Genomic DNA, 21,822 nt, shown 5'->3' on the forward strand with positions numbered 1-21,822 from the left:
TTGGGAGAGGGTGAGGTCATCATTCCATTAAATAATGCTGCAATGAGCCATTCACTATTTCTTGTTCTTTTTATTGTACCAGAGTCCCTGGTCAGGGGGCAGGACCTTACTACAGCTGGAATTATCTTCCAGACAACCTGTGCATGGTTGGATGTTGTCATAGGGAGCAATGAGAAATTATAAACCTGTTGGAGCAGGACCAGCTTTTTGAAATTGTTTTATACAAAAACGTAATGAATTCTGACTTGTTCTAACTTTTCCTTCCATTTTTACGGGTTGTATTTTCAAGCTTTTCTCTTCAGGCTGAAAGCTCAGTATCTCTTGACACCAGGAATTGTGTCTTTTATGAAAATACAGAAAACTCTGAGGCTCCCAAGTGTGAAAGAGTTGTGCCAGCCCTGGATCCTGAGTGGAATACCCTGGCTGGCCCTGTGGGAGCACTTTGCCTTTCTTACATTTTTTATTTTTTAAAGTTCAGATCTCGTATACAAAGGCCTGGGACAGGGACAGTGTTTTGTTTGCACAGCTGGGAATTCTGGGGTGCCCCATGACTGCCAAGTGCTCTGAAAGGACAAATAAAAATATAACACTGAATAAAAAATGGCCATCACACTCTAACCAGGAAGGGACCTGCCAGTGAAACCATCTCATTTCCATTCATGGATAGAGCTGTGAATTAAGGGAAGAACATGGAAGATTTAAGACTGTTTATGACATTCAGGCATCTGCTTTTGAAGTTTTATGTCATTTTGTGACTTCCTCTCCTCAGTAAGAAAGAGACATCAAAAAGAAATGATTGTCCCCAACCTATCTGCTTGTTCGCTGAGAAAAAAAAAGTGCTCAATCAGATAGGCTGGAGAGTGTCAGTATCTCAGGAATGCAGGAATGAGGTTAATGGACAAATATAGACGTGGTGTAAGCAGGGCCAGACCTCATTAACATATTTGGAGTTACACCCATTTATACCCAGCCTGGCTTTGGCCCTGGATCAGCAATTCCCCAGGGACCAGCCTGCATCAAACCACTGCTGAATTTGGCCCATTTCATCTGACATCTGCATCCTGCCTCGAAGTGGCCTGTCACACTTACTGCACATCACATCGCACCTGCCCGGCCAGCCACGGGCAATTGACTTTTTTGTTTAAAAAAAACACCAAAAAACCAACAAAAATTAAAAAAAAAAATTCAGTCACATATCATCAAGAAAAACAACATTGTTTTAGGACTCTTATCTCTTCACTCCCAAATATCCTGTTTCTTCAAGCTGCGGTGGCCAGGACCAATAGAAACCTCTTCCTGCCATTGGCTGACTTCATTTCCCAGAGTTAGCACAATCTCATCCGCTCTAAACAACCTCATCAAAACTTCTTTCTGGTCAGAGCGAAGCAATAATTATTATTAGCAATTATTAGCGATCAATAATCTTGATCACATTATGGCAAGCACTATTAAGGTAAGGAGGGGGGTACCTTTTTTTGGTTGGAATTTTTTTCTCACTGCCGTGTTCTTTGGTTTCCTTTATCAACCTAGATAAGTTAGAATTGGGCAACACCCCCACTGCCACAATAGAGGACAACAAGATTTCCTTTGTACTGCCTAGTAAATTTCCTTTTTCCTACTCCAACCATCCGCAAGGCTTAAAAACTTCAAACTCGGAAAAAAAATTGGGTTTTTTAAATTCACTGTTCAGTGGTGTGGATTGCATAGACGAAGCCCTTTTGTGAGAGCTTCAGAAATTTCTTGTAGGTATCCCTAGGACGACTTGGATGTGTTTGTGGACTGCCATGCGGGGAGAGGGTGTGCACTGCAAGGAAAAACCGGGCTCCTGAAGGGCACTAAACTTTTGGATACTTTGAAATGTTTCTCTTGCGGATGGGGACACAAATGGGAAGGAGAGGCACCAGCTCTTGTTTCTCTCTCTCAATGCAGGTGTTAATTATGTGCTTTTCTAGAAACTCTTAACTTTAAACTCAGGACTTTTCTGGATGTTGTTTTAATGGTGGCGGGAAGATCTCGCGGGCGTGTTCTTTTTTTATTGTTTTAATTTTTTGGACAATAAAAATCTCCTCTTGGTGCATAATTTGATCTCAGAGCATGGTTTGTTGGCTTTGTTTTTTGGTTTTTTTTTTTTAAGAATGGCTTTGCTGAGTTTTTTGGGGCTGTGTCACTTAGAAAGTTGAGTAAATCTGTCTAGTTTTTGTTTCTTTGGACAGCAGTTACCAATAGAGCAATAGCTGTGATTAATTGCAGAATGTAACGGCAATTAAGCGATTTCTGATAGCGAAACTAATTTTACATAAAGAGCATGGACAGGGAGGACTCTGCTGTGTTGTTTTATCAGGTTTGGGATCAAGGTATTGTCGGATTCAGGTCTGAGGTATTTGTTTTCGTTGTGGCATTGTCCGTTTCTGTACTTTTCTAATTATGTCAGGGATTTAATGAGGGGTATGGAATAGCCTGGCTGTTGGATAAGAAGGGCTGCAGTTGGATTTTTCAGTAAATTCTGCTCCAGTGTTTACATTTCAAAGATCATTTGATGCTTTTTGTTATGGCTTTGGGAAGCTGACAGTGGTGCCCGAGGGCAGTGCGATTGAAATGTTGAATGAACCTTTTGTTTTTGTGTTTTTTAATCACTGATGTTTTCATGGGGCTATCAATAGAGACACAGATCTGACTCTCCTCTGCATTGCTGGCCAGCATCTATTAAATGCTCAGTACCTCCTGAAACTGAATTCCCTTTGGTTTTGCCGTGCATTTCAGAGCATGCAGGACATGACAGGCACGTAATGAAAATTTTGAGTTTCAGGGAGTCAAATTTTGGCTGAAAGGAGGGTTGTGCACTGAGGTTTTAATGATGGGTTTGCTTCTATTAATCAGAATATTGATACAAAATTTATTTTCAAAAATAATGGCACCCACGAGATAGGATGCCGTTTGCATTTTAGGTAACTCCTATTATTTATTTCCTTTATGTTTCATATTGACTGAATTTTAATAGGCTAGGAGATTGTTAAATGATACCTAATTGATGTTATTTAACCTCCACCTTGCACTTAGAGAACTGTTGTATACAGCCTGGTAATGCAATGTACTCAGCAAAATGGAAAAATTTACAATTCTTTGTCCTCATCTGGAGTGTGAATCTTGCAGGAGGTCTCAGGCAACCCAAAATCTTGAGGATTTTGCTGCCCAGGCTGCTGGGAAGGCCTTACATACTGTAGCAAGAATTAAAATTTTACTTATGCAAGTGCAAAATGTGAAATGACTGGAAAGAAATGACAGGTGCTTTGTATTCGAGGTGCAGGAAATGTGCTCTGACATGAGGCTGAGACGGTCCCAAGATTTTCAATTCCTCTTCTATGGGGAGTGGATAAAGAAGCCTTTTAACTGAAGGGTTTCTGAAATAAAGACATTCCCTTTGAAGGCCAGGCAGGTGTTTGTTTAGCTTTTGCTAAACTGTTACACACATATATATATTTAATCACATAAATATTGAATATAATGGCTTGTGTTGTCTGCTGGCAGTGGGTAGCCCAGCTCTCCCAGTGTGGAGAGCCTCATGTGGGAATTCACTGGCTTCTTCAGGGAAGCTGTGGAGTCACTAAATTTCAGAATTAGGATGGGAATGGTTCTGAATTTGTTTACAACGGGGCAGAGACTTCTCGGAACCCGCAGAGGTGACCTTCCAGTCAGGGTGTCTGATTCATCCTTTCCCTCTCACCACCCTGCAGACGGACCCGTGGGACACTGGGGCTCAGCAGGAACCCAGCTGCTGTCACTGGGGCTCTGGGCAGGCAAACCCTGATGGCAGATTTTGGGTGCTGTGAGATTTTGGGTGCTGTGAGATTTTGGGTGCTGTGAATTTTTGGGTGCTGTGAGATTTTGGGTGCTGTGAGTTTTTGGAAGCCGTGAGATTTTGGGGACTATGAGATTTTGGGTGTTGTGAGTTTTTGGATGCTGTGAAATTTTGGGGGCTATGAGATTTTGGGTGCGGGGAGATATTGGGTCCTGTGAGATTTTGGAGGCTGTGAGTTTTTGGAGGCTGTGGGTTTTTGGAAGCCGTGAGATTTCAGGTGCTGTGAGGTTTTGGGTGCTGTGAGATTTTGGGTGCTGTGAGATTATATGGCCTATGAGTGAATTTTTGGGTTCTGGGTTTGACATCCTGAGCATGGCTTTCCCAGAGGATCACTCTCTCCTCACCCTGTGCCCTCCTCTTGCTGCCCCCTGTTCCTTTTTCCCTGGGAAGGCGAAAATGTGGAAGGTTTGTCCTGAAGAGGAGGAGGATGAAGCAGCAGCTTTTTCCCAAGATCTGACATGGATAAATAATATTAATCCTGACTTCTCCACTGGACCATCCTTGGCCAGGGCTCGACAGGAACCCAGCTGGTTTCACTGGGGCTCACTGGGCTCTGGGCAGGCAAACCCTGCTGTGAGCTTTTTGGGTGCTGTGAGGTTTTGAGTGCTGTGAGTTTTTGGAGGCTGTGAGTTTTTGGAAGCCGTGAGATTTTAGGAGCTATGAGATTTTGGGTGCTGTGAGATTTTTGGGTGCAATGAGTTTTTGGGTGCTGTGAGTGAGTTTTTGGGTGCTGAGTTTGACATCCTGAGCATGGTTTTCCCAGAGGATCACTCTCTCCTCACCCTGTGCCCTCCTCCTGCTGCCCCCGTTCCTTTTTTCCCCAGGAAGGTGAAAAGGTGGAAGGTTTGTCCTGAAGAGGAGGAGGAGGAGGATGAAGCAGCAGCTTTTTCCCAAGCTCTGAAATGGATAAATAATATTAATCTGACTTCCCCACTGGACCATCCTAGCCCAGGCCAGGGATCTCTCCCTTGGATGTGGAGAGGTTGGTGCAAGAAGGAGCCTCCCCAACCCCAAAATTTTGCGTTGATATTTCATATCCCAATACCTGGTGCCCACTCAGCTGAGCTCTCTGTTACCTTTTTTTGGCATTTTGAAGGATGAGATGTGGTTTTTCAAGTGGAAAAAGTCTCCTTAGAGTGAAGGTTTCAGTGCTGACAGGTTTCTCTCTGGCTCTGGTAGTGTCTGACAGCGCTGCGGTGGCACAGCAGTGCACAGCAATGAAGCTGAACATTATCAAATAAATGCAATTATTTGTATTTATTAGTCACACTAATTACTGTAAATACAATTTTAGAACATATCTGAATTGGGCATCAGTCTTTTGTTTGTGTTTTGCCTTTTTTTTAATAGAATGGAGCAAAAATTAGTTAAGAGTTACCTTGGGATGCAGTAAAAATAGTTATCCTGGAGGTAATTTTGGTGGTTTTTCCCATTAAATAGAAAAATACAACTAGAATTCTAATTCCTTGTCATGTTCAACTCTTGCTCTGTTTCTCTCTTCTCCTGCCAGTGCCATTATGCTTATTCTTAAAAAAACTTGTCAGTAAGTTGATTTATAATGATTTATTGGTTATACTTGTGGATATTTCTTTAACTTAGACTTAAAGAAGCTCACATCCACTCTTCGTTATTATTTGCTGAAGTGATGTTCATGTGGAATCTGTGATTTCAGGGAGAAAAAGTCTGTGTGTTTGATAAAGGACAGGAGAATCTTTGTGGTTTCTGAGGCTTGAGGGTGTGGATGCACTGATTAAAGCAGAATATAGGAGGCAGGATTAATTTTTTTTGAGGAATCTTGTTCTGTGCTTGTCTCTATACCATTAGTTTTCTCTCACTTTCTTTAGAAGCTCCAAGTAGTCACTGAAATCCTTCTGAAAGCTGGAGACAGTTAAGAAATAAATCTGTTCTTGGCATATGGAAATGTTTAAGGCTTTGTTTAGAGGATTGCATCTGCACTGAGTCCAGCAGAGCTGACAGAGTAATTTGTACTTTTGTTCCTTGCATTACAACAATTATAAAGATCATTATCTTTTTTTTTTCCCCCTCATCTGAGTTAGCAGCTGACCCAGTGGCATATTTAACTTGTTTAACTTTTTAATATATTTAACTTTGTTCACTTTATCAAAGCCTGTAAATCCTTCCGTTGGCTTTGGTGATGTTGAACATTTAAACATTTAAATTTTCTGAGCGCACACCTTAGTGCTCTGGTGAACCAGAGACAGCAACAGAGCCTTAAATTAGCACTTACCCTGATCCTCCACTCCTCAATCCAAACTTCCACCAATTTCATGAAAGTTTTATCCCAATAAAGGCAGCAGAATCAGAGCTATAATTATTTCCAGGTAAAGCACTATTTCTGACTCAAATACAAATGTGCAATTTCAAGGCAGAAATGAACAGAAGTTATTCTGGGGGGATTTTTGTGTTGTTTTCTTTTGCTTTTAATCAGCAGTCATTTAACTCAATTTTGTTTGTGTCTCCGTATGCCAAAACCAAGTGAAATATAAGGATTTTGCTTTCTAGAATTAAGTCCCCGGGCAAGGAACAACAGCTGGAAAATGCATATGTTTGACTGTCTGAGCTTGTTGGTTTGTTTGTTTTTCCTGAACAAGAACTACATTATCCCTTAACAAAATGTTTTTCAGCAAGTTCCCCGTGTTACAAAAGGCCTTTCAGAAATAATGTTCAAAGAAACAAGTGCTCTTGGAGAATGACTTGCTGGAAGATAAACACAGAAGCAGTTTTGCAAAATGTCAATGCCAAAAAAAAGATATTTATTTTCCAAGCGACACTTTATAATTCAATAAAAATATATAATGCTGTTTACTCAGGAAGAAGTAGCCTTTGTAATGCAAGTTTCTAAATAAAGCCAAGAGAATTACTTGGAAAATTGGGGAAAAAAAAGAAAAACAGAAAATTTTGTTTTGCATCACTTGTATTATGAATTTCAGCAAAATAAGGGTGATACAGTAGAAAATATCACAGTGCCAAACCTTGCAGGGTAATAATTCATTGACTGCAATGGGATTTTTATCATACCTATCTTTGAAAAATTAATTTTTTTGGATAGGTAATTATACAGCCACCCTGCTGTCCTTGGTATACATATATATATGTATGATATATATTTCTGTATTACAGAAGAAATTTTTGCATTGAAAACATCAAGAAAAATAGGAAAACTTTGAAGCACTTATATGAAAAAGACATCAGTCCTTTCCTTAAGGAATGGATGTGTCTTTGTGGTTGGAGGGGTTGTTTTAAATGTTGTAACCAAACCTGCCTGAGGCTGGAGTGTGCCTCAATTTATTTCTGCTCGCTTAGAAAAACTATATAATCCTGTAAATAATTTATAACTATGAACAGAGATATTTTAGGAAATCTGGTGAGATTTGGCTTGCAAATATTACCTTTCTCCTTGAATTGCATCTTTAGGCACTGGGTTACCAATTTTTATGTGCACAGAGAAAGACTGGACATTTTTTTCAGGAAAGGGATATTAGTGGTTAATAAATAAAATTCACCATGGTTTTTAATAACTGCTGTGTATGAACCAGCAATTACCTCTTCTGGTAATTATCATTATCAAGCTTGTTTCAAAGTAAAATGAACGAATTAACAATTATTCACCACAAGAATGTCACCGAACATTAAAAGGTAAACAAGAACGATGAGTAATAATGAAATTTTTTTTAAGGGCTGGGCTGAGGGACTCAGAGTGGCCAAGGAAATGGTTTTTTGGGAGCAGTGAGTGGAAGGCATGCCTGGGATGTGATGTGTTTGCGGGTGGGAAGCGGTGTCACCAGGCTGACCTCGTCACCCCAGAGAGGAGCTGACTTGCTTAGTCAAAGGTGTGGGCTGCCAGCAGTGACAGGGACTGGCTTTATGCAAATACCTGCAGGAAGGGGTGGGTCCCGATTTTCGGGAAGTGACAGGGACCCTTTAAAGGTACCTGCCTGATTTAACTGGGGTGGCAGAGTGGCAGACCAAGACACGGTGCCACAAGTGGGGAAAAACCCCCCAGGAGACTGGAAATGCTTTGTCTGACAAATCCCTCATTGCAGCACGATAATTCTACGTGGAAGGTTTTGCATAACTGCGGGAGTTTTTTTTTTAAACTTCATTCTTCAGAGCTGAAAAACATCTTTTTTTAGACTCTCTGTTTATTACCTTGATAAACAGCAAAATGCTGCCACAGCAATTACCTTGATGATAAAGGGTCTGTAGACAGATACTTCCTGCATTCATTTCCTACCCAGATAAGCTGCCAAAATCAGGGACTACCAATACAGGAAATGCTTTCAATAGGAACTTCCTATCTGTTAATATCTAATTCACTGGAAAGATGTGAGTCCTTCTTGTTTCATATAAAGGTAATGCTCTACCTGATGCTTTTTAAACACTCAAGCCACAGCACAGTGCATCTGTTGCTGTAATAAATTTCAAACCAATGCAGTTATCCTGGACTATGAAATGTCAGCATTTTTCTCTGCAGGGGTAGGAAAAGTACCCCTGCATTTTATAATAATTGGGAATCAGGATGCTTCAAAATCCACTGTCATTCTATCAGATGAAAAATAATCCTCACTCAAACTCCTTGTTGCCTGAATCCTTTGCTCGTTTCTGTACATTCCAAATAAAATACACATTTCAGTAGCACTTGAGGTGGACTTCTCCAGCAAATAGTTCAGAGCATGTTCTGGAGATCTTGGAGATTTAATTTTTTTTTGCAATCCACAATGCTCTACATATTCATGCAAAATGACTGAAACAGAAATTTTACTTCACTGTGCTGGGAAATAAAACCATGACTAACCTGTGCGTTTGAACCTTTGCTAAGCAAAAGAGAAAAGAGCAAAGGAAATAAAGACAGAAAACCTCCACTGCTAATCGTAACTTCAGGGTAATTTGTTTCAGGCACATGAACAGCAGGATGAATGAGGATTTATGAAACCTGGAGTGAAATTGGCCAAAATGAAGTCAGCAGTATGACTTGACTGGGGCCAGGCTTTCACTCAAGTTATTCAGGAGTTCAGCCCAAAATTTCTGTGTTGTTTTGCCAGTGATTCCGCTGGAGTCATTCCAGGTTTCTGCCACTGTGAATGAGATGGGTATTTTGGCCTTTCCCTGCAGAACTGAGAAGTCCTTTGCTGTTGTGGCTTCATTTACATCCCACATTTTCCTCTGGGATGAGCAGTCCCACATTCAGGTATCTCCTCCGGTAGCTAAATTTGTGTTGTGCTCTGTACCTGGGATCTGAGGGTCTGGTTGGGTTTACTGAGGCTGGGAATCTGAGCCTGGATTCACAGGCCTTTCCAGAGAGCATGGTGAACACATCCCTTGGAGATTTCTTGGCTGTGGGACAGGAGGGCACCTGACCCAAAACCCCAGATACTACAGAGGGTTCTGCAGGGTGGAGATTAATTTTGACAAGTCGCTTTCCCAAGGCCGTGGGTGAAGAAGCTTTAGGAAGTTGCCCCTTGGCTTTGGGCTCACAGGGGTGCTGGAGAAATGCACACTTTGTCCTGAAAGCAATGTTCCTCAGATGTGGTTTAGTCAACTCTTATCTGCTCACATAAATTTTTATTATTGCTAATCTTTGGCGTACTCACAGCAGCTTTCCTCATGCGTCAGGTATTCCCTTGGAAGTGCTCAAAACTGTTGCTTTTTACTAATCAGACCAGCTCACTAAAGTGGTGGCCAGAGACATTTTTCACATTATTTCCATGCAGGCATTACCTTTTAAAATATTTCCCCGCCATTTGTCATCGAGGCATCGTTACCTCTGCTGTTTTCATGGAATTCAGAATCCGATTGTTTAGTCTACGTCAAGGGGGGAAAATGAGGGGGGTCCTGTGCCTTTAATGTTGTTTATAACGGTTGGACAGAGCTTGTCAGGTGAAGGTTAATTGCTCTCCAGTTAAAGCAGTTCTCTGCACAGATGGGTTATCAGGGCTGAACACTCGTTACAAGATTAATCTCGTTTCCGACAAGACTTCCCTTTCCTCCAACTGATTTTTGCTCAGCCATTGGACCTGTCAGCAGCCGTTAGGAGAAGGGTGGGTTACCTCTGGGATATTAATGCCTGCGAGCAGCCAAACAATGCCGAGCGTGTGTCATATCGGCGGGGAACATCTTTAGGAGACAGCACATTTCAGAGCTCTTCTGAAGGTCGAGATTCATAAACAACAGAAACAATCAGGAGTGTTTGTGTTAACCCTCCTCGTGGAAACAATCTCCTTTTTTTGTGTCCCTCCTCATCTCCTTGGAGTTTTTTTTTAGGTCCAAGGGTGTATTTTTGGGTGTATTTTAGCCAGCAAAGCAGCCCTGAGGAGATGTGGAGCCCAAGATGCTTCTGTCTGGTTGATTGATGGACAAGACCTTCAGTTTGTGCTTAAATGAGAGCAAATAAACCTCTCATGGTGAGTGGTGACCACTCCCACGCCACTGGAGAATGGTGACCACTCAAAAAACCTCAAACTTTGGGACTTCTGTCCTGGTCTCTAAGCCAAGACAGATTTTGGGTTTTTTTTTTAATCAGGTTAAAATGAAAGGGGGAAGAAAGGGAGCACGACTTTCATTAGAATATATCTGTACCTAGCTGTGTAACTTAGGAGCCTTGCTTGAGTCATGGTCAGTGGAGAGAAAAAGGGTGTCTGTAGGATGACAAGGTCTTACCAACATTTTTCAGATACTCTGTGGAGGCATTTATTTTTCTCCATGGCTGTAACATTGGGAAATAGATGCTATTAATTGATGGACCTAAGTTAGGTCCATCGATTAAACCATTAAACCTGTTGAATTTTCCTCTTTTTTCCAAGTTGGAGCCATTCAGAGATGGATCCACTGGGCTGCAGAGGTATGAAGTGGATGTGAATTGTGAGGAGAAGCAGACACATCGCATTCTTAGCACAGTTTTGCCTTTCTGGCCAAGGCTGCAGCAGCTCTGCCAGTCCAGGCTCATCCTGAGCCTTTGCATGGACTGAGTTCAAGGAGGCTGCCGCACGAACACAAAAGTCTCGCAGGAGTTTTTGGGTTTATTTCAGGAGATCTGATACAACCAAAATAACACAACTTGGCAGAAGGCTCTGGCTGCCAGCTCTCTGCCACGCAGCTTTAGTCAGTAAATTCTGAAACACCAAACAAATATTCAAGGCAACAAACAGGGTGGCTCTGATGTTTCCTTCGAGTTTCCTGTCGTGGCTTGGGATCAGCTCCATCCTGTCGATGGTGCTGAGTCTCTTCATTGACTTCTGTGAACTTTGAGGCAGGCTGGGTTGTCCCAGCCAAGAAATCCAGCTCTGTGGAGGGTCCTGGGCTGCATGGCATTCACTGGATGATTTATTTGCAGTTTGTTTTATAAACATGCAACAAAACTAATAAATTATATAAAAAACCAAGTTTTGTTTAAAAAAAAAACTATCTGCAAGTTTCTGACAATTCCCTAATTTTCTTTTAATAATCAAGTACTTTAATAACATTACTGCTGAATTCTTGGGGTTTCTCATACTAGCAAGATTAAAAATGCATTTTCCTTTGATTTAGAATCCACGGGGTTTAGGGAAATTTACTTGCTCCAGTTATAAAGCTGAAATGAAAGGTAGACAGGAATGTAACCTCTGGATGTCATCCTCTTCAGCACTGTGCATTCAGAGCCAAAGCAATTCAAGAGAGTGAATTCCATTACTGGTTCTAATAAGATAGGAAAAGTGCATAGTAAATCTTTACAATGCCAACCAAATCACCGCTGCTTTATGCCAAAAGAGGCAAGTTTAGTAGAAAGATTTTTAATGGGCCAGGTTGAATTATTTTTAAAAGAAGAGAGTCTCTAAGAGGTTGTTAAATCTTTGCTTAGAGCCCTGAATAAGGATCTTGTTTTAAAGATGCTGATTGAGAGTTCCTGCTGCCTGTGCTCAGTGAGAATTCTGATGGTTTTGAAAAGGGAAGCTTACACACAATCAGGAATTGTTGTTGTGCCACTTACGTGATATGAGAAAACCCCTCCTTGTCAGTACCACCTTTCTAGAAAAAGGAAATTGAAAGTGGATTTTCCAAGGAAAAGTTGGTTTTTTTTAGCAAAATAATGGAATCTTTACTGTGAGGGCAGCGAGCCCCTGGCACAGGTGCCCAGAGCAGCTGGGGCTGCCCCTGGATTGCTGGAAATGTCCAAGAACAGGCTGGACACTGGGGCTGGAGCAGCCCGAGACAGTGGGAGGTGTCCCTGCCATGGCAGGGGTGGCACTGGATGGGCTTTGAGGTCCCTTCCAGTCCCAGTCATTCCATCATTGTGAGATAATTTGGTTTTCTCACTTAAAATGGGAAGCTTTAAATCCAGGCATTCAAAATGAACTAGGAATTCCAAAGCTGTTTGTTGGGCAAGTGGGTCGCAGATTTGACAACTGCAACATCTTTAAAAAAAATCATTTAAATAGATGTTGGAATTAGTTTGAGCTAAAGCACAATCTGTGAAATGTGCATGTAAATTACTGACTTTAAACTCATCCTGTGTGAATTTTCTGTCTGCAATGGTGCCCAGATCCTTTTCAGTCAGCGTGAATGTGAAATCTCACAGAATCACAGAATCATTGAGGTTGGACAGGACCTCCAAAACTGCCAAGTGCCAGCTGTTCCTGGTGCTCACCTTGTCCCCAGCGCAGAGCACTCAGTGCCACCTCCAGGGGACACCTGCAGGGATGGGCACTGCAAAGCTCCCTGGGCAGCCCCTGCCAAGGCCTGAGCTCCCTTTCCATGGGCAAATTGCTGCTGCTGTCCCAGCTGAGCCTGCCCTGGCCCAGCCTGAGGCCGCTCCCTCTGCTCCTGTCCCTGTTCCCTGGCAGCAGAGCCCGACCCCCCCGGCTGTGCCCTCCTGGCAGGGCCTTGTGCAGAGCCACAAGGGCCCCTGAGCCTCCTTTGCTCCAGCCTCAGCCCCTTCCAGCTCCTCAGGGATTCTGCAGCCCCTTCCAGCTCCTCAGGGATTCTGCAGCCCCTTCCAGCTCCCTCAGGGATTCTGCAGCCCCTTCCAGCTCCCTCAGGGATTCTGCAGCCCCTTCCAGCTCCTCAGGGATTCTGCAGCCCCTTCCCAGCTCCTCAGGGATTCTGCAGCCCCTTCCAGCTCCTCAGGGATTCTGCAGCCCCTTCCCAGCTCCTAAGGGATTCTGCAGCCCTTTCCAGCTCCCTCAGCCCCTCCTGGCAGGGACTTGTGCAGAGCCACAGGGTCTCCCTTATTTGCTGTCTTCAAATTTACTTATTTTTTCCACACCTTCATCACATCCTTCATGTAACCTTTTAGGACCCAGACCAGACCAAATTCTGCTTCAAATACGTTTCTCTTCTGAGCTTGGGTGTTCATAAAACTGTTTTCCTCTTTTGTAGAATTTTTATTCAGCCTCTATGCATCTCATTGCTTCTTGGAAGATGCAATTCTCGCCAGCTCTCAGCATTTTTATTGGGAATCTTGCGATATTTAGCAACTAAGGGTCACTTTCTTGAATTGTGAACATTTGAAATCTTCAGTGTTCACAGACAAATGCTCTAGTTCTAAAAATTTTATCTTAAAAGCGAAGATACGGACCCAAACCACATTGTGTTTAAGTAATTTTTTTCCCAAGGCCTCATCCAAAACTTCCGGGTCGTGTTTCGGATTTGTAAGCTGGGATTCAGATGTTTTCTTGTCATCAGGTTAAATCTTATTCCTGAAGGTGTCAAGAAATAAAGCAGTTATTTCTGGCAGTTCAACCTCTTGGAGAATTTGCTGTGTAGTAGCTGCCAAAAGCTTCATATTTAAAAAAATTTTAAAATATTCAAATTTCACATCACAAAATTGTGATTATATAATCACAAGTAAAGAAAATGCATTTCTATTTATATATTCATTGAAATTTTCCCTCCAAATATTGCAATTTAGGGGGCTTTAAGGCTTTTAGTACACTGCAGAAGATCAATTAAAGATGCTCTAGGTTGCTTGAGAAAGGTCAGCATTACATGAGGTGTCTGTGAGCCCCAAGGCATTGCTTTGCTTTTTTCCCCTCCTAATTCTCTGTTTCTTTCCTTAGTGAAAAGTAGAGAAATTCAGAAGGTGGAATAAGAAGCTAAGTTAAAATGTTGCAAAAAAGTTTTATATGAAAATCTCAAGGTAGAGATAGAAAGCAGTGGGATGTGATATTGAAATTAAGGTGACAATTAAAAAAAGTTAAATTTTCTCTCACTAAAAATACTCAGAATTCACAATGACATGACCTTAAAAATAATGGAATTTTAAAATAATGGAAAAATATGTATATTGCTTGTCTTATCTGCCTTCTAATTCACAAATATTTTACTGAAAATGAAATCCAACAGTGTTTTTAGCTGACTCCAGAGTTTAGGTTCAGAGGAACCTAAGGTTCAGTAAGATCATGAAAGTTGGCAGCCACCATTGTTAAAAAGGAAGCTTGATAAATCCTCAGAATTAACTCCTTTGAAATCCTAGCTAAATAGGATTGGGATGATGCTGAAAATGAAATTTCTAAGCTTGAAAAGGATGCTAAAACTAGATTCTCATTCGGAGGAACTTGATTTAAATTTTGTTTTAAATAATTTTCCCACTATTCCATTAACAACTGAAGCAATAATTATCAGTGCCAGTCAGTGCTGCTGAAAAAACCAAACCAAAGTGAAAGGTAGGAAAACAGAATCTGTTGAGGAAGTTCTTTGAGTCATGAAGTGTCCTAAGGAGGACAAAGTTTTCAATTTTTTTTTGAAGATGTCAGCTTTGTATTGGAGAGACATTGTCAGACAAGAAAAGCAAAGTCATTTTACTGTGAATTTTCATGGCAGTGAGCATAAACTGTGATCTCCAGTGTTCCAGAGATCATTTACAGTCACCAGCCTTGTTTAAATGAATGACAAGGTGGCCAAGAAAAGGAGAACAGAGGCCCAAACTTCAAAAAAAAAGTCTGGATTTGCAAACAGAGAAGTGCTATGTAAAATATGGCCTCAGTTAGCCCTGGCTTTCCCAGATTCCCAATCCCATTCCCAGATTCCCTGGGTGGCTGTTGTGCCCACACCTTCCCCCTGCTCCAGCCACCAGCAGAACCCTCTGGCACCACAGGCCTCAGCCTGGTTTTCATCACTCATGGTCTTTCCTTCACCAGGTTACTTCCATCTCATTTTGCACCACTTCATCTCTTCCTCTGTGTTCTTTTCCACTCCGATTGCAATCACTTTGCTTTATTTAATCCTCAGTTCCCCTCAGCTTCTGAAAGCACATTTCTGAAGGACAGAGCTGGTTTTACACTGTTTGTCTCTCTTGGGAGGGACTTTTCACAAGGGATGCAGGGACAGCACACAGGAATGGCTTCAAACTGACAGAGGGAAGGGATGGGATGGAATATGGGGAATGAGGAATTGTTCCCTGGCAGGGTGGGCAGGGCTGGGATGGAATTCCATCCCTGCATCCCTGGCAGTGCACAAGGCCAGGTTGGACACTGGGGCTGGGAGGGGACAGTGGGAGGTGTCCCTGCCATGGCAGAGGGTGGCACTGGGTGATCTTTAAGATCCCTTCCAACCTAAACCATTCCATAATTCTGTGATCTTCACACAACATCTCACACCCCTTTCCATCAGAAACACAGTTCACCCAACTCATCAAATCCAGGTCTTGTTGAAACCTATCTAACAGTACTTTGCTCATGGGGGAAAATCTTTCCCTCTGAATAATGAAAATAAGTCCCAAATGTATCATCAGCAGCCTCTTCTTTAATCCTATTATTGCTGGATGGGACATTTTGGCTTTTTGAATTCCGTGTGATGGATGCTGGCTCTGGCAGAGGACTGGGAGAGAGAATTTTCAGTTTCATTCACAGATCCTCACCATTATATGAAAAAAATCACTCTGTATTTTAAGAAGCAGCTGGTTTATTTTCATGTCTTCATCTGAGACATTTTAATTGTGATTTTCAGAGCTTTTCTATTCCCCACTGAATTATCATTAATAGCCTTTAAGAGCTTTTCATCTGACTTGAAATGGGACATTATTCTGCTCAGCTGCTAAAATTGCATGGGCTGCCACCAAGCTCAGTTAATGCTGAAGTTGTTTTAGTGCTCTGAAAAATATCTATTAATTAGATGCTCTTAGCTCTTACTTGCAAATAGTTCTATTTATGGCTCATATAAAAGATAAATTTAGAATGCAGATTTTTTAGCTACCAGGTTTTAAAATGAGCAGCGTGGTTTTTGTTGCAAGGAATGATGATTTCATTGACACTTCGAAAATTTTGTAAAACTTAGAAAAATATCCTGAGAGATGTTCCTAGAAATACAGGATCAGGAGCTCTGGACTTTGATATAAATAGGAACTAATTTTTCAAATAACTGACTCAAAAATATTTTTTGTACATGTTACTGTAGTGTTTTTTTGTTATATATTGGCACAGTCACCAATATAATATTTAGTGTACTCAACATAGAAAACGTATCTGTAGAAAAAAGTAGAATATAAGAAGATGTGGCAAGAATTTTAAATGTTTCTAGAAAATGTTTTCTCCACAGTTGTGCTTGAAGCTTCAGAGGGTCATAAACAGCTTTAAAACATGCGTGGTCAGTGATGAAATACTCCACATGAGGAAACAAAAAGTTTTACTGAAGCTTTAGATCTGTTTTCCACATTCTTACAAAAGACTTGCTTTCTAAAGATCTGTTTTAGATTTAAGTCTCACTGGAAGTATCTTTAAGAAAGCTTTTATATACTTAAAAGATGTTCTGAAGAGGCAGATTTCCCCTGAGCACGCTAGTGAAGTGTTTCTGTTAACTCTGATGGAGCAAAATGAATTTGCTAATTGTTTAGGTAAAATTGGTGTGTGAAATCCTTAACAATCTGTGTTTGGCTGGCTGAAAAATTATGGCCTTGAGAAATGGATGCTTTGAACAGATGCTCAGTTCAGACACAGATACCAACAAGAAAGTTGGAGAGGGACTCTGCTGAGGCCTGGAGTGACTGGACACAGGGAATGCCTTCAAACTGCCAGAGGGCAGGGATGGATGAGATTTTGGGAATTAGGAATTGTTCCCAGAGCAGCTGTGGCTGCCCCTGGATCCCTGGTAGTGCCCAAGGCCAGGTTGGACACTGGAGCTTGGAACAGTGGAAGGTGTCCCTGCCATGGCAGGGGTGGAATGAGATGAACTTTAAGGTCCTTTTTAACCCAAACCATTCTGGTATTCTCTGATACTCAAGGCTGGACAGCTCCATGTACATCATAATTAATTCCTTGCCTTCCCAGTGTATCTCACTGTGCCAATCTCACCCAACTACAGAAGCCTCATTACCTGCCTGTGTTCCAGATGAGCTGAATGAAGTATTGATAAAAGAATAATTCTTTTCTTGGTCAAAGTCCAATCTTCAGAGTGAAAATAAAACATGAAAAGTTCCCCTTCCTGCTGTCATGTCAGGAGAGCACAGGATGCCCAGAGCTGCCACGTCCCTGGCAGTGCCCAAGGCCAGGTTGGACAGGGCTTGGAACACCCTGGAGTAGTGGAAGGTGTCCCAGCTCACAGCAGAGTTGGAATTAGATGATCTTTAAGATCCCTTCCAACCTGAAACTTTGCTTTTCCTTCCCCTTTTACCAGGCTTTTCTCTTTACCTTCATTCCACATCTTGCCTGTCATGTGTAGTAGCCTTTCATTACTTATTATTTTCTGCTCATTTAAATTGAGAAAATAACCTCTGGCACAGCTGTGACAGTCACACTGCTCACACTTTAACTTCTGCTTTGTATCTATTTCCCTCAGCTTGTGTCTCTTCTGTTTTATCTGTAAGCATTTTCTGACAAGGTCTGTCTAATCCTTTGCCCTATTTCTGCCCAAGACAACAGAATCCATTTATTTCTTGCATTTGGCACTGCGTAAAATTCATGGTTAGTAAATACTTTTGAGGCACTGGAAATGTCCTTTTTGCTGCAGAATTACAGCACGTTTAAGTAAAAGTGCCCAGTAGGAAGTGAGCACATTGTGACATGAGTGTTGCCCCACATCTCCTCTCTGCAGAGTGCACCTTTCATGGTCATGCCAGGTCCCTCTGACAAATGGTTGTGTTTGGGTTTTCACTGCACTGACTGCAACATCTGTGTGTTTGCATCTTTTATCAGCAGAAGAAAAGAAAGGAACCCCATTTTTCTCTTTCATTACAGAAGATGTGCCTCCCTACCCAAAGATTTCAAAGCTGGTCAGATTCTTGATGTCACGGATTCATAGAATAGTTTGGGATGGAAGGAACCTTAATGATCACCCAGTTTCAATTCTCTGCCATGGCAGGGACACCTCCCACTGTCCCAGGCTGCTCCAAGCCCAGTGTCCAACCTGGCCTTGGGCACTGCCAGGGATGCAGGGACAGCCACAGCTGCTCTGGGAATTCCATACCAGGAGTCAATTCCTTCCCAATCTAACCTGACTTTACCCTCTTTCAGTTTGAAGCCATTCCCACTTGTTCTATCACTACATATCTTCATTTTCCAGCTCTCCTGGAGCCCCTTGAGGCACTGGCAGAGGCTCTGAGCTCTCCCTGGAGCCTTCTCTTCTCCAGCTGAACACTTCAGCTCTCCCAGCCTGGTTCCAGAGCAGAGGGGCTCCAGCCCTGGATGATTCATTACTTCTTCTGGGCTCTCTGCAGCAGCTCCAGCTCCTCCCTGGACTGGGCCAGGGCTGGGGCAGCTCTGCAGGTGGGAAATCACCTGAGCAAGGCACAGGGACAGAATTCTCCCTTTCCTGATGCCCAGGTTGGGGGACCAGCCCAGCCCAATTCCAACTGTGTTGATTCTACGCTAATTTTTTTTTCTTACTTCAATAATCCTCATGGCCAGAAAGGCTGGAATGATTTGTTCCTTCCTTACTTTTATTCCTTCAAATACAGAAACGGGATTTTAAAATGTCATGGTAACATTTATCATGTTCTTTTATCACATGTGTCTCAATGAATGGGTTTTATTCCTGTGGGAGCTCAGCCCATAGGTTTTCTTGGTCTTCTGAACAGCAGGAGCATTGGAGATTGCTCAGGTCAGCCAGGAACTAAGTGAACAAGCTCATCTGGTTTTCCCTCCTTACCCAACAACATCTATCATTTCTCTTTATTTAGTCCATGCTTTCATTTTATTAGATTGCAGAGGAGCATAAATGGTGTCTGTTTACATTCCTTACTGATTCAGCTTGAAATGCTGACCAAGTATGGCTTGAGGAATCTATAAAAGGATGGAGCAGTTTCTGCCTCTCAGACATGTAAAGGTGTTCCTGGGAGCTCCAGACCCAGAGTGCAAATCAGTTAAGCCTCCTCGACGATTTTGAAACCTCAAATCCTTTGAAATAGTTGGCAACCTGCCTGTTGCATATTTACAGTTGCACAACTCACAACTCTTCCCCTCTGTGACTTCTAAAAGTTCCTCCTTCCTTTTTTTCTCTGGGTCCCTTGGCAGCATCACCGCAGCTCCTCTGCCTCCCTCCAGCTCTTCGCCCAGCCCTCCTCCCCTTTATCTCTCTCTCTCTCTCCTTGGTGTGGCACATTGTTCTGGGGAAATGGCTTGTTTGGAGTTCACACTTTGTTTTCCTGCTGTTTTTCTGGGAAGCTGGACGTGGCACGAAAGATATGGGAACAGCTTGTAGGAAATGGGTTTGTTTGGGGAAACAATAAAAGAGAAACAGCCTGCATACCTCTCCACCTCTCCTGGATGTTGGAAGGCCTGGATTACAGCATCTAAAGACATTTTTGGGGTGATTTTTCAATACAGCCCAAAAAAAAAGGCAAATAAAAATATATATATTTTAGCGTATCTTAAATTTTGCATCCACCCAGCTTCATTTCTTGTAGCAATGTGTACAAAACACTTGTTAGTGACGTGTGGGGAAAAAACACCTTAAAAAGCATCTTAAAGCTTTCTATTGCTGTGGTAAATGCAGATCTCACAGTTCTGGACAGAAGATTCTCTTCATTTGCATTGATGTTCTCAGTTCACTTTTCCATCAATGGCAGCAGCTGATCTTTTTTGCCTTTCTGGAGCTGATAATGGTTTTCTTGCAAAATCCAGTCAGTGTCAGAGCTGCAGGGTCTGGATTTTGACTGATAACTTTGGTAATCACTAGTTTGGAAGAATTATTGCCACAGGGAAAAGCTGCAGGATTTTCTTGCCACCACATCAAAGATATTGCCACGTGCATTTTCCTTTTCTTCTTCAGGTGTAAAATTAAAAATGGGCCACGACCTGTTTCTGCTGCATGTGAGATTGAGCAGAGAGCCACAAGCTCCTACAATCACAAAATGGTTTGAGTTGGAAGATAATGGTTAAATTTGTGAGGCAGATCTCTAAAAAAAAATGAAAAAGAATGAAACAGTTGAGAATTTTCTGAAGTAATCATTTTTATTTTGTGATTTTGAAGATTTTACTTAGAAAGGCATTGCTTAAATAAAGTAATAAGAACTTAATTTAAAAGCAAAAGCACAGGTGTAAATGGGATTAGATTTTTTTATACTGTCACAAATAATTTGTTTTTTGTGTGTGTGTGTGTGTATGTGAGAGTTTCTTTTTGGGATGGTTCTGTTTTGATTTATTTGGGTACAAACAAAGAATGTTCACTTTGTCTACCATAGGTATGAAACAATATTTTCTTCTGATCCATTGATTTGGCTGCATCTCTAAATGCAATATATAAAAAAAAATCAGTCTCCTGGAATGATTTTATCTAATCTTTGAGCTAAAACAACAATATCCTTACTTTATACTGGTTCAGCAGAGTAAATTAAATATCCTCAAAGAAAAGCAGGCACTTAACTTTATTGCTGTTTCACTAAACCCTCTCCTGTCTTTGCACCCAAAGAAATGACTTAATGCTTTGACATTCAACCCTGCCTTAATTTCATTAGTCATGTTTTGTGGCAGATGACTAAAATAATGTGTGCAGAAGTATGAATCAAGATATTCATTATAAACAATTATAGGAAGGTATGCTGGGCTATACACTGCAAAGGTTATCGTGACAGGAAGTCATATTTTACATACACAGTGGGCATATTTGGAAAGTTCAGTCTGAATTTAGAAGGATTACCCATCTGAGCAATATTCCATATGCTCCTGAAATGGAGAATACCATGAGAGGCATGCAATACTACATATGTAATTATCCAGTGTATACATGGGAGCTCCAGAGTAAAAGGTGTCTGAGGAAAAGGAAGGGAGAAAAACATAAACAAAAGATTTTCTGCTCCAGTGCTGTGCAAAGACGGAGAGCACTGTTAACAGAGTAAATTTTTAAAAAGTAATGTAAATTTTGGTTTAATTCCAGTTGTCTGATGTGGAGAAGTCAGTAAAATATACAGAATTATAGAATCATGGAAAGGTTTGGGTTAGAAGGAACCTTAAAAATAATCTTTTTCCCACCCCTCTGCCATAGACAAGGATACCTCCCACTGTCCCAGGCTGCTCCAGCCCCAATATCCAACCTGGCCTTGAACACTTCCAGGATCCAGGGGCAGCCACAGCTGCTCTGGGGAACTGTACCAAGGCCTCCCCACCCTCCCAGGGAAGAATTACTTCAGTGCAAAATACACTTGGAAGTGAATAAAAGCATCCATACATACAAAGATGGCTTGAGCAGCATTTCCAGAAGCTTTCAAGCAAGGAGATTCACAAGAGCTGAATGTGGTCAGTGCTCTCTAAATAGCAAAGTGAAAGTTTTAAATACATGTGAAGGTGAACACAGGGTTTAGTTGAGGTGTTGGGGCTGGGCTGGACTCGATGATCTTTAAGGTCTCTTCCAACCCAGGGATTCTGGGATTCTGGGAATTCTGTGAACCCTCTGAGATTCTCCAGCTGGTTGGACTTGCTCACCCACCCTGCAGACACCCCTTTGTTTTCCTGTGGCTCCCTTGCGGTGGGGGATGTTGGAAGCTGAGACTGCCCTGTCAGGGCAGGTTTTGCAGCAGGAAGATGAGTGACCCCCTGGTGACACAG

The 21,822-nt window shown here is 41.9% G+C and overlaps 1 protein-coding gene across 1 annotated transcript in view; it reads left to right on the plus strand.

Moving 5' to 3' along the window:
• The first annotated feature begins 1,381 nt into the window (after positions 1-1,381).
• ERG (ETS transcription factor ERG) overlaps positions 1,382-21,822 on the plus strand; it is a 63,360-nt gene continuing 42,919 nt past the window's right edge. The window contains exon 1 of the mRNA XM_054290054.1: positions 1,382-1,453. Within this exon, the coding sequence (XP_054146029.1) occupies positions 1,436-1,453 (18 nt within the window). The 5' untranslated portion in view covers positions 1,382-1,435. The remainder of the gene's footprint in view (positions 1,454-21,822) is intronic.

Source organism: Melozone crissalis, unplaced genomic scaffold (assembly GCF_028551555.1).
Source record: "Melozone crissalis strain CALT ecotype California unplaced genomic scaffold, PUWL_Pcris_2 ptg000075l_1, whole genome shotgun sequence".
Lineage (NCBI taxonomy): Eukaryota > Metazoa > Chordata > Aves > Passeriformes > Passerellidae > Melozone > Melozone crissalis.